This window comes from Manacus vitellinus, unplaced genomic scaffold (genome assembly GCF_001715985.3).
Source record: "Manacus vitellinus isolate BGI_N305 unplaced genomic scaffold, ASM171598v3 scaffold_84_pilon, whole genome shotgun sequence".
In the NCBI taxonomy this organism is placed as follows: Eukaryota; Metazoa; Chordata; class Aves; order Passeriformes; family Pipridae; genus Manacus; species Manacus vitellinus.
Window position 1 is genome coordinate 1,742,363 of NW_021940840.1, and position 12,851 is coordinate 1,755,213.

The 12,851-nt window shown below is 43.7% G+C and overlaps 1 protein-coding gene across 3 annotated transcripts in view; it reads left to right on the forward strand.

Annotated features, from left to right (window-relative positions):
* The first annotated feature begins 4,038 nt into the window (after nucleotides 1-4,038).
* The window catches only part of MORC2 (MORC family CW-type zinc finger 2), a 39,685-nt gene continuing 30,872 nt past the window's right edge, over nucleotides 4,039-12,851 (forward strand). For all 3 annotated transcript variants that reach the window (XM_029964926.1, XM_029964927.1, XM_029964928.1), the window contains exons 1-3: nucleotides 4,039-4,440; nucleotides 4,821-4,855; nucleotides 5,765-5,833. In XM_029964926.1, coding sequence (XP_029820786.1) covers nucleotides 5,794-5,833 — 40 coding nt within the window. In that variant the 5' untranslated portion in view covers nucleotides 4,039-4,440; nucleotides 4,821-4,855; nucleotides 5,765-5,793. The remainder of the gene's footprint in view (nucleotides 4,441-4,820; nucleotides 4,856-5,764; nucleotides 5,834-12,851) is intronic.

Below are 12,851 nucleotides of genomic sequence, written 5' to 3' on the forward strand. Positions count from 1 at the left end.
CTGTTGATCTGGTCTCTGAGCTTGAGGACTTGCAGCAGATCTTTCCAATAGCTGTTTAATGCTTCCATGTCTGATGGCAAGGTTCACAGCATGTGTATGAATCACTTCAGTTGCCTTTTTTTTTTTTAAATAGAAGCACCATTGTGGTTTTCCAGGTGCTTTATTTGGTGAATAGGTGAATGGGGACAGACTTTTTAGAAGGTCCTGTAGCAACAGGACAGAGGGTAGCAGTTTTAAACTAGAAGAGTGTAGATTTAGACTAGATATAAGAAAGAAGTTCTTCCCTGTGATGATGGTGAGGCCCTGGCACGGATTGGCCAGAGAAGCTGTGGCTACCCCATCCCTGGAAGTGTCCAAGGCCAGGTTTGATGGGGCTTGGAGCAACCTGGTGTACTGAAAGGTGTCTCTGCTTATGGCAGGGATGTTGGACTGGATGACCTTTAAAGGTCTTTTCCAACCCTTATGATTCTGCGTGAAAGTCTTTTTGGATCCTAGAAAGAAAACTACTGTACATAAGCATGTGAAAATTACCCATGCATTGTATTTACGACTTCCCAGAGCCATCTGCTTGCCTTCACATTGGTTTTCCTTAAGAATTAAATGCTTTTACTTTAAGATCCGTCCAGAGTAATTCATTGAGATGATCCCAAAACCACACCTGAGCCCAAACAACTTATGTCTGTATATTTTGAATATTTGTTATAAACATTTGAAGGTGTTCGTTAAAAGTCAAACACCTGAAATTGTCTTCTAGCAGTAGGTAACCTTTAGCTTGTGATGGAACTTAGTGGTTTCCTGTAACTAGACTTGTCCCATTGAGTACAAATAGACAGACTTCAAGATGACTGAATGGTGGATTTGAAGAAAACTAGTAATAATAGACTACAAACATTTCCCCACCCTCCAAACTCTACTTCTTCTTGTGTTTGTTTTCCGTTCTGGCCTGAAAAGGAGTGCAGAGTACTAAGAGGATAGCTCTTTTTCCTAACACACATGCCAAAACCCCCCCACGTTTTCCCAGATGTGACCACCTTTAGAACAAAATTGAAGTCTTACATCTGTCATTAGTAATTAGATACTTGTCTGATTATGCAGGGTCCAGAGTCAAACTGGGTTCAAAAAGGGGTGATCCTGTAGGAACCGCTCACAAAACAAGCTTAGATTCCCTCGGCACGTTACTCCAAATGATTGTTTGTAGGGATATTCGAAGCTGGTCATGTTCTAGAACAGTCTGACTTGACCTTTTGTAACCTGTGTTTCAGTAAATCAGCAGCGTTGGACTGCCTGTTTGTTCCTTGTCAAGCCTGTGCTCCTGAGTGAAGCTGGCTCAAACAGAAGTTGTGGGAAAGTCCGAGCCAGTCTGTCTGCCAAAGATGAGCTGTTGCTGAGACTCTGGATTTTGATAACACTTCCCTCTCTTCCATGTGTTGTTTCATCTGTTGTATGACCAGTAATAGTTGTATTTCAAATGCTCTGATGCTGGTTGCTGTTGCCTCTGATGACGCCCGTCTACTTATGCTCAGATATTTCCGAGTTACTTGATAAGACTTCATTTTGCCAACAGCTTGCCTTGTGTTTTTTAAACTTGTGTCGCAAGCTAAGTAATCCCAAAGTTTTTCTGGGAGGTGGGAGAAATTATCATTAGTCGATCATGCTGGGTATGATGTATTTGAGGCACTCTTGACTATAAGACAAGACCATGGGGTTTGTCAAAGATTAGTTGATTGAACCAGGCCAAAGCACTTCATGTGACTTTAGTTAGATACTGACAAGTGTGTTGAGATTCACAAACTGAACAGAAGATTTTTATACTATATATTCATTTTTATTAGTGATAAATAGCTGGAGTGAATTTCACTTGCTTGTAGCATTGTTTCCCTTCGTCAGCAGGAGAGGTTGCAGTTTTGGAAGATTTTCAAGTTCAGTACGGTGTCAGGCTACATGGAGATGTTTTCTTACCTCTCTTACCACCTACAGCTGTGTTCCGCTGTTTTGTTCCAGCATCTTTCTTTGGAAATCCTTACTTGTATCTTATTTGCATCTGAGACTGGATGTGGCACTTAGTGCCATGGTCTAGTAACCACGGTGGTAGTGGACCAAGGGTTAGACTTGATGATCTCAGAAGTCCCTTCCAACCCAGCTGATTCTATGGTTCTATGATTTACTTACTTTGAAGTATCCTTTAAGTTGTGGACTAGAGGCTGCTAATGAAGCGTAGTTACTAATGCTAAAGCATCCACTTGCTTATGGGTTACTTCCTAAATAAACTTCTGGGATGTTGATTTGTGGAGCTGAATAGGTGCTTGTGAACTCGAGAGTGCTTGAAATCTGTGATTGTCCCACACACCTTTTCTTTCACCACCCCAGTGGAATGGGGAGGTGAATTAGAAAAAGGTTAAAACCCATGAGCTAACCTAAGAACAGTTCAAAAATTGAAGTAAAGTAAGATATGGTACTAATGAGAAAGAGGAATAAAGCTCAAGAAGGTCAAGTGATGCCCAATAGAATTGCTCAGCCTCCACTGACCTGTGCCCAGCCTATCTCCCAGCAGTGATTGGCCTCTCCTGGCCAACTTCCCCCGGTTTATACACTGAACAGGACATTCTGTGGTATGGAATATTCCTCTGTCTGGTTTGGGTCAGCTGTCCTGACTGTGGTCCCCCCAGGTTCTTACACAACTGACTAGCAGAGCTTGGGACACTGAAAAGTCTTTGACTTACGGTACTCATGGCTTGGCACCAGTCAAAACATCAGTATGTTATTCTCGCACTACATCCAAAACACAGCACTGTAACAGCTACTGAGAAGAAAATTAACTCTACCCTGCTGAAACCAGGACAGCAGGAAATCTTGCTCAAAGGAAAAAACAGCAGGATTGCATTTCTGTAGAAGCTTTCTGATTGGATAGATAGTCTTCTAAACACTATTCCCATCTGTCTTGTCTCTGCATGGGCAAGTGGGAGCTTGCAAAGATGGAAATCTCCATTCCCATGGTCCTAGTGGTAACTTTGAAGGCTGATATGTTTTACCTCTGACTGGAGCTTGAGTTGGTAGGTTTGGTGTCATGACACTGAAGATGGATACGAAAGCTTTTTTTGTGGTTATTAGCAGTGTGGACTGCTATATATTTTATATGTGGGAAGTACCTACATGTCTGTTCTTGGAAAGCTGAAAATAGGAATAAGTGTCTTCTGTTTAGTCACCTGTTGGCCTTTTTGGGTAGTGGTGAGAACAGGTTGTTTGTGAGGGTTTTGTGCAAACTGAAACACATTGATAAAACCAGTTTCTGAGGCCTTGATCTCTCCGTCAAACATCTTAGAGGAGCAACAAATCCCAGCAGCTGTTTTTCCAGTCTTACAGCTGCTGTTAATATTGTGGTCAATAAGGCTCATCTGCATTTGAAATAATGTTGGATTTTGAAGCCAAGTTGCCAGTTTGGGCATTAAGTGGAGATACAGCATTTATGTTGGCAGACAATATATTGTAATGATTTTTATTAGCTCCTTAACGTTTCTCACCATGTATCTTCCTTCAGTGTTGAGGCACATAACTAATGGCTTCCAAATAGGTGCTGCTTCTAAGAGATGGCAGTTAAGAGGCTGGAAACTAAACGTGGCTCTTGAGATTGTGCTGAAGTGGTAGCTGGGTTCATGATTTTAGCATGGAGTTGGGAAGGCATTGTGGTACAGTGGTGTTAGAAGACTCTTTGTCTGGATTAGCAGCAGTTGCAGCTATTGAAAGTCTCCCAGGATCCCGAAGCTTTTTCCTGTCAGAAATAACTTTTACGATGAGACTGTGTACATGGGGGAGACCAACCTTGTGCATAATGTCCATGTCTTGTTGTCCAGAGCAACTGTGGCTACCCCATACCTGAAAGTGTTCAAGGCAAGGCTGGATGGGGCTTGGAGCAATCTAATGTAATGAAAAGTGTGCATGCCCATGGCAGGCGGATTGGAATGAGATGAGCCTTCCGGTCCCTTCCAACCCAAACCATTCTGTGATTGTGTGATAACCCTCACTTGTCTGTGTTTACATATAGGCAGTGTTTAGTTGCTCTAAAGAGACCTGTCGATGTGAGTAAGGATTGCCATGAATTATTGTCAGTGTCATAGGCTGGTTCATTGGGTCCATCATTTTCTCTGCTGTGTCTGCGTACCTGCCGTATATTTTAGACCATATTGAGCTGCAGTTTGGGGCAGCCTGGCTTCTGCCTGGCTGCCTCTGGGAGGCACTAAATTGCTCATTCCTAACCTGCTGCCAGCCAGACCATAGTGTGGTAGACATTTGATTGGATTTGTTTGAAATGTGGTTGAGATTCTTGTTTATTTAAAGGTCTCTCTTTTTAAGTGTTGCTGTAACCCTGCTGATTTCTGTGTTTTGTTCCAGAACTACCCATGAGTTCTTGTTTGGTGCCCTTGCTGAACTTGTAGATAATGCCAGGTACGTACCTGAGACTATGTAATTCCCAAAGGTAACTTCGGTTGAGATTTAATTCACCTGTCTATTAGTTGATCTTGAGGAATTTTCACTTCTAATAGACTTTATAAAAAATACAAAATATGACTTCTGTTAAAAAGCCAGTGATACTCCCTGTCACCAGATCTGGTTGTGTGCCAGCAATGTCTTGTGCTGGAGTTTAAGTTCAAGTAGGCAAAAAGTAGGAAAATATGTCTTTTAATTTTCTATCAGTGCTGGCTGTGGGGCCTCTGCAGACTTTGATGTGTGCAGCCAGCTATTTTGGAAATGATTACATGTGCCTGGATTTTGGTTTAATTTCTCTTTGACGTTTGAATAACAGTTGTGTTTTTATTGCTTTGTAGAGATGCAGATGCCACGAGAATAGACATTTATACTGGTAAGTCACTCCTACTGCTTCCTTGCATGTCAGCAATTAAGTCAGTAGTTAACTTGGATTTAGGCTGCAAATGCGTGCTGTCCTTGATAGAATAAGAGTGAGGGTGTTTATGCCCCAATCCTGGGGTCAGTTTTGGGCCCCTCACGACAAGAAAGGCATTGAGGGGCTGAAGCATGTCCAGGGAGCATGACCCTGGGGAAGGGTCTGGAGCACAAGTCTGGTGAGGAGGAGCTGAGGGAGCTGGAGAAGCTCAACTGGGAGAAAAGGAGGTTCAGGGGGGACCTTCTGGCTGTCTACAACTCCCTGACAGGAGGGTGGAACTAGGTGGGTGTTGTGCTCTTTTTCTAGGTAACAAGTGATAGGAACAAGAGGAAATAGCCCCGAGTTGTGCCAGGGGATGTTTAGATTGGATACTAGGGAAAATTTCTTCACTGACGGGATGGTCAGACACTGGAACAGGCTGCCCAGGGTAGTGGTGGAGTCACCATCTGCCCATGTTGGTTGGACTTGATGATCTCCAGGATCTTTTCCAATGTAAATGATTCTAGTTTTCTACCATTTCTCCTGTGCCCCAGTGCCTGTTGTCTTTCAAAACAGAGTACTTTTACAAATACCTCAGGGAAGCACTTTAGGTCAGCCTTCACCTGAGGTCGGGTGAAGTGAGTTGCAGTTTTTACTGAGTGCTTAAGAAATCAGCTATCACAGTACGCTCTTGTAGCACACAGTTACATACAGTATAAAGTGCAGAGTTCTTAGTCATTCTGTAACAAAAATCTGGTGCTCTTTCTTACAGCTTAGCCATATTGGTGTTGTAAAAGTCCTATTTGTTGTGTTACTTTTGTTGTTAACACCAATCCCATTTTATGGAACTTTTGCTTGTGAGAGCAGTGAATGACCTTTCTCTTGCAGAGCAACGAGAGGACCTACGAGGTGGATTCATGCTGTGTTTTTTGGATGATGGAACAGGAATGGATTCAAGTAAGTGACAGGAAATTACACTTGAATTTGCAAGCTGAGGTTTCATGTTATGTCTTAGACTGAATTAACATCTTAGTTCTGTTGAAAAGAGCGTGTTTCATGCCTGTATGTGTGTTCCTGCCTCTGCACTGGTTCTTTTGTACCATGTTATATATAAAACTATTCACCTCTTCAGTTGCAGAAAACTAATCTGGTCAAAAGAAAATTGTTTTGCTGCATTATAGAGTTGGGTCAGCCTGGCCTGTAGTTTTCCAGCACACTGAAATTGGCCTTAGGGCTGAAGGGAGAATAGTGTAGCCAGATGGGGAACAAGCACAAACTTTGATGGGCATAAGCCTTTTCCCCATCCATGGCTGCCAGGTGGTCAGTGTATCTCAGCTCTAGTCAGGTGTGTCACGGCGGAAATTGAAGACTCAACTTTGAAAACACTTTGCTGTTGTTTCATCATTAGCATTGTGACGGAGATCAATACTGGACAATATAAAATCTTAAAATATGAGAAGAATATAATATGTACTTCTGTCTTGTTATAAGGATTTATATAAATCTGTATTATATCTAACAGGAGAAACCTAAAAGCTCTCCTGCTTTGCTTCAGCATCAATAAGCTTACTGTCAACCCACACCACCTTCTTTCAGTCTTGGGGACTGGTAAATCGTCCTGTGAGGAGTTCTCCACGGGACAGAAAAGTTGGGTGAAATTGGGAGGTTTTGAAGAAGGCAAGGGAGGTGGGTGAATAAGCAGCAACTAACATTTTTGTTCCGATCCCTCAGTACTTTAAGTTCCTCTTGTGATATTGTTATAGTTTAACCACAACTGGCAACTCAGCCCCAAACAGCTCACTCCTCCTCCTGTGGGGTGATGGAGAGAGTCAGAAAAAAGCTGTGCACACAAGCAAAGCAAACCAAGAAATTAATTCCCCACTTCCCATGGGCAGACAGGTGTTTGCCATCCCCAGGAGAGCAGGGCTCCATCGTGCGCAACGGTGCCTTGGGAAGGAGAGTGCCATAACACCAAACATGCTCCCTTCCTCTTCCCCAGCTTTATCTGCTGAGCATTACACCCTGTTTCATGAGACCTGGAGCAACCTGGTCTAGTGGAAGGTGTCCCTGCCTATGACAGGGTGGTTGAAACGAGATGGTCTTTAAAGGTCACTTCTAATCCAAACCATTCTAGGATTCTGTGATATGGTCTGGAATATCCCTTGGGTCAGGTGGGGTCAGCTATCCCTGCTTTGTCCCCCTCCCAACAACTTGTGCACCCCAGCCTACTTGCTCGTGGGGCGGTGTGAGGAACAGGAGAGGCTTTGATGTTGTGTAAGCTCTGCTCAGCACTAATGAAAACATTGCTGTATTAGCAACACTCTTTTAAACGCAAATCCAAAACCATAGCCCCATGCAGGCTAGTATGGAGAGACTGAACTCTTCTCTCAGCACAGATACAAGACGTTTCATTCCATTTGTTAGTGCACACAAGATGCGTACACATTTGTTGGTGCATACACAGATTTGTGACCTCCATGAAAGAATTTGTTTGAACTCTAGGTACCTTCTGTATATTCTTAGAAATACAATTAGGAATGCTAGACAGGTCTTCTGAGAGTACTTTTCCACCACCCGTGGAACTGAAGGAAGCAATAAAGCCCCATCTATAAAAAAGACTCCGAGACTGAACTATGACCTTCTTGCAAGCCCTTGTATCAGGGAGAGGAAATACAACCTTTTCTGCCTGTCTTGAAAACTACCTGTTTGTCTCTGGAAGGTGGCAGATGTCTGTTCTAGTGCCACCAAGTTTCATGACAGCTTTTACGCTGTTGTTGCTTTCGTATTGCTGGTTTTGTGACAAAGTGGGATTTAAGTAATGGTTATATTGCTTCTTTTGACTGATCTTTCAGCTAAATGTTGAAGGATTTTATCCTGACTGTTAATCTGAGATACTCAGTAAAGGAGATTGGCAGCTACTATGGATTGTAGTGGTATTTCATAGCACTATGCATCAGATACAGCAAATACCATGTAATTCATGTCCTTTGACTGTCTTGATGCTTGCATCAAATTTGGGTTATTCTGTGTCTGAAAAAAAAATACTATATTTGGTTTTTTTAGATACTTTTTTTTTTAATTTTACCTAGGCTGTAAAGTTACCTTTACCCCTTTCCAGGACATCACTTTTCAGAATGTAAAATCAGTATGCAGTGTCATTTAGAGCTTTCAAGAAAGCCTTTCTTAATTTTCTGTAGTCTCAGATATATTGTTTGATGCACAGTCTAACTCTGATCACATCTTCACGGCTTCAGCACTGGGCATTCACCTTAAGGCTTGATGAGCATTTGAAAGTCACTGGACTAAGGGCAGCTGGGTGGAAGCTCCATGTGCTGCACAGACAGCATGGACAGCCTGTCAGAATGAACAGAAGCAGCTGAGGAGAGTCTTTAATCCAAGCTCCCTTCATGGGATTCTCTTTGGTTCCATCCCTGGCTGTAGGGATCTGAACTTTAGTTTCTCATAATGCAGACCTGCCAGTTTTAATGGCATCCTGAAGATCTCCTTGATCCATCTCAGATGACTTTAGGAGATGTCAGCAGAAGACCTTTTATTGGGCTTTTCTCCTTTCATACAGACCCTTGCTTCAACAGAAATCATAGAGCTTGGGAGTGTTTTATTTTTGTGCATGATGCCTTTAATTAAGAATTAATTTTATCCTAGATAAAGCTGACATGCTAAAAAGAATAACTCTGTGACTTGCCATTGTGTGTTGGAACCCATGGGATCTTCCCAAGTACGCTGAAAGGACAACTTGGAAGGCTTGATGAGGCACCATCTGGGGAGGATGAGTGCCTCTGGGCACTTCTACACAGAGGGAAAAGCTGAAGGCTCTGAACATTCCATTAACACGTTCTCTGTATTACTCTATTGCTGTTCTCATTGGTCTTGTTCTGTGTTGGACATTTCTAGATTTCTTTGGCAAGCTCTGAAAACAGAGCGAGGCAGTTGGCCAGATTTGAGTGCTCTGTCTGATGCCTCCTGATTAGCAAGCCAAATGACAGCTTCTCATTTCTAAAAACGAGGAGTGTTTGTCAAGTGATTCAAGTTGCATTGAGTACTTGCTGCATTGGCTCTCTTAATGATCACTCTGGGTTGTGTGGTCTGAAGATCAAGATACATTTGTACTCAAGCGGCAGACATCTCATACTGTAGAGTCATGAGTTATCAAAAGGTCTGAAGATTCAGCGATACCACAGGACAGCTCTTTTCAAAAGAACTGTCATGTCCCAAAGGGAGATATCAGAATTATAGAATATCCCAGGTTGGAAGGAACCCACAGGAATCATCAAGGCCAGCTCCTGGCCCTGCACAGGACAACCCCAAAATCCCACCATGTGTCTGGGAGTGTTATCCAAATGCTCTTTGAGCGCTCTTAGGCTTGGTGCTGTGACCACTGCCCTGGGAAGCCTGTTCATTGCCCAGTCACCATCTAGGGGAATAACTTTTTCCTAATATCCAGTGTAAAAGCCCCCCGCCCCTGACAGAGAGGGTAATAGTACTAGCCCTAAAGTTTGGCTTTTTCATAAGGGACTAGATAGGAGTCCATTAGAAATCTGAACAACAGTTCTCATGCAGCCCGTCTGAGGTCAGCATTTCCCAGATTTTCAGTGGAATCACTACTGAGGATACTTGGGCTTGAGAATTTTACCTGCTGCCTGGCTCTGAAGGTGCTTCATGAATTCAGTGAATCAAAATACAGGTTGAATGATTCAGTGAGTCAACTTGTAGGTTGAAAAAGTGTAACAACTGATTTAGGAAGTGATCTGTAATGTTCTTAAGCGATTGAAGAAAAAGAAGTCTATAACTTGCATTTTAGAATCATGGAACAGCTCAGGTTGAAAAGGACCTCAAAGATCATCTGCTCCCTTTCATGGGAAAGGGAGGAGATGATTTAGCACCCTGTCCCTCCAGTGAAGGAGATTTCACCACATCACTGGGGAGTTGTTCCAGGGGTTGATTGATTGATGTCTAAAAAATTCCTTACTTACATAAAGAAGAAACCTCTCGCAGTGCAACTTGTACTGTTGCCCTTTGTTTTTTCCATGTGGCTCCTAGGGAAGAGAGAACCTCCATCCTCTTTGTAGATACCCTTCAAGTACTGGAATACTATGATGAGATTCCCCCTGGGCCCTCTCTTCTCCAGGAAGGAGATCTAGCTTTCCTCGTAAGGCAGGCTCTCCAGCCCTCTGATCACCTTCTCCTTCACACTTTGTCCAGTCTATCTGCATCCTTCCTGAACTAAGGAGACAGAACTGGACAGAGTACTGCCAGAGGGGCCTGACAAGCAAGGAGTTGAGTGGGATGATCACATCTCCATCTTTGTGGCAGTGTCCCTGTGGATACTGTCCCTGTTTGCCTGTTTTGCTGTCATGGGACACTGGTCAATCATGCTCAGCTTGTTGTCCAGCAGGACCTCTTAGTCTCTTCCAGCATGGCAGCTCCCCACACCCTGCAGATCCCAGTCTGTGCTGGGCTCTTGGGTTATTTCATCTCAGGTGCAGGACCTTACGCTTCCCTTGAACTTCAGACAAGTCTTGCTTGCCCGCTATTCCAGCCTATCTAGGTCTCTAAGAAAGCTTTCCCTATGTGCCCAGTTCACCCTCATCAGCAAAGCTGATATGGGTGCCTTTGATCCCATCATCCAAATCCTGTATGGAGATGTTGAGCAGCATGGACCACAGCTTCAATCCCCAGGGGTCTCCACTTGTGACAGGCTGCCAGCCAGAATGAAAACCACTGATGATCACCTCTGAGCACAATCTGTGAGCGAGTTCCCTTCTTGTCTTGCATATGACCTGTCTGGTCTAGTCTCCCCAGTTTGTCCAGGAGTAGGCTGTGGAAATCTGTGTTGACCATTTGGCTGAAGTCCAGCCAAACAATACACACTGCTCTCCACATAAACAGAAAGGGCTGCCTTGCAGAAGGCAACCAGATCAGTCACCATCAGTGACTTGCCTGGGTAAATCTTTGCAGACTTATCCCAGTCACCTGTCTCAGCTGGCTTGTAATACTTTTTTAAGAGGACCCGTTCCATTGTTTTTTGAGAGATATATCACTTCTTGCTCTTTTAAACTGTATTTTTGAAGTTTGGAAGCTCAGAACAGTTTTTGTTTTCCTGGAAGCAGTTAAATAAGTACTAGTGTCTTGGTTACTTTACTAGATCTTTATTTTAAAAATACTATTTATCCAAGGCTCACAATGGTGAGGAACACTGTTTAAATGTAAATGGGATTTCAGCACTTATTTTAGAGTGTGTACACACTTGTGTGTGTGGGCAGAGACTCTTGGAGACCATTTTCAGGGGAGCGGTCTACACATTTCTCAGGGGAAAATGTCTGTTTAACCTTGTTTAAGGTTAAACCGTAATCTTTAACACTGACATTTCCTCTCAAGTTAACAGATTTTTGAAATAAATTGCAGAAACATGTATCAAAGTGATTTGTTAATCACTGGTGGTTTCCAGCCATCACCCAATGGGGCTGGTGTCTTGTGGTTACAGAGAACCTTGGAGCTTCTCCCTTTTTTCCCCTGTTCCAAGGAAAGCTCAACTTTGCTTTAGGCTGATTTCCCCTACGTCGTGCATTAGATTCTTTGGCTCTGAGATATCTTTTGAGGATGCTGTTGAGTCCTCTGCAAGTACTCTACCTAATATGAATATAGCAGATGAATTTGTGGAGAAGGTAGGAAGGATAATTTTCTCTGCTCAGATCAGGACCTTCTTTGGTATATTCTCAGCTGGAGAACTTTGAGATATGAGAGGACTTTCCTCAAAGGGTGAACCAGGTCTGACTTCAGGAATACTCCAGAACTAGACAACTCCATCTACCGATTTCTTCATCTCTGAGGTCTGATGTTCCTTATTAAGAATCGTTTTATATGTGCTGTCATGGTTTGAGAGCTCCAAAATCTAATTCCCTAGTCCAAGCCCCTCTCCCACATCTCAACCCAGTGTGAGATGGGTTTTCCAGACACCACACGAGACTCAAAATGGGGGGAAAGGGTTATATATTACAATGACTGTACAAAATCAATACTACAATACATTATATACAATCTTAACTATCTCTACCATGACATAACAGTATTTACAATGGATCAAATCTCTTCTCCCTTCCAAATAAAAGTCCAGGAGGGAAGAAGGAAAAGATCCTTTCCACTCTCAGAGCAGCATTCTCTTCAGAGTAGCAGTCTGTCTCTCTCTCTTCCATGCAGCAGCTTTAGCTGGATCTCTGCCAGTACACACGAGGGGGGTATCCAAGCCCTCTCGGCCACTCATCTTCAAGCGAGGGTCTTCTCATCCGTGGGCTGCGTTCACCTGGACAACGGTCGCCTCACCACGGTCATATCAACGAAGCTCAGGGGTCTTTGTGACGGTCCGTATTTTCAGGGGATTCAAGCCCCCTTTGCAGAGCTCTGTGCTCTGTCTCAAGCAGCGGGGGGGCCAAGGTCACCCCCTCCACATTCCTTCTCTGAGCTTTTCAGCTCCTTCCTGCAGTGCTGTAGCACTCCGAGACTAAAAGTTCATCCTCCTCTCTCTAGGAGGTCTCAGAGGGGTTTGGGGTCTTTTGGTTCAGTTCTTATCCCAAAACTCTGTCTGTAGAGCTTAGTTCTGCTCTCTCTGCTGCTGGCTCTCTTTCTCTTCAGACAACTCTGTGTCTCTCATCCTTGGCTGCAATGCCTGTTTGCTGCTCGTTCTTATCTCTTCTGGCTCTCTGCCACTTTCTCCATCTGCTGCTGTCTCTGCTGCTGCTCCGTCTGCCCACTCACGGTGGAGGAAACTTCTTTAGCTTTCTAGCTACAGGTACTTAGCCCAGCCTTAGGCTGTTCCAAGTCCCTGTAGCCCCCCCCCCACCCTGGGGGCTCCTGCCCTTTCTCCTTGTGGCTTTACAACATGGCCACTTCAACAACAACAACTACAACAACAACAACATCACCTTCTCTTCCGGTCTGCTTGTGATATGTTTATATTTTG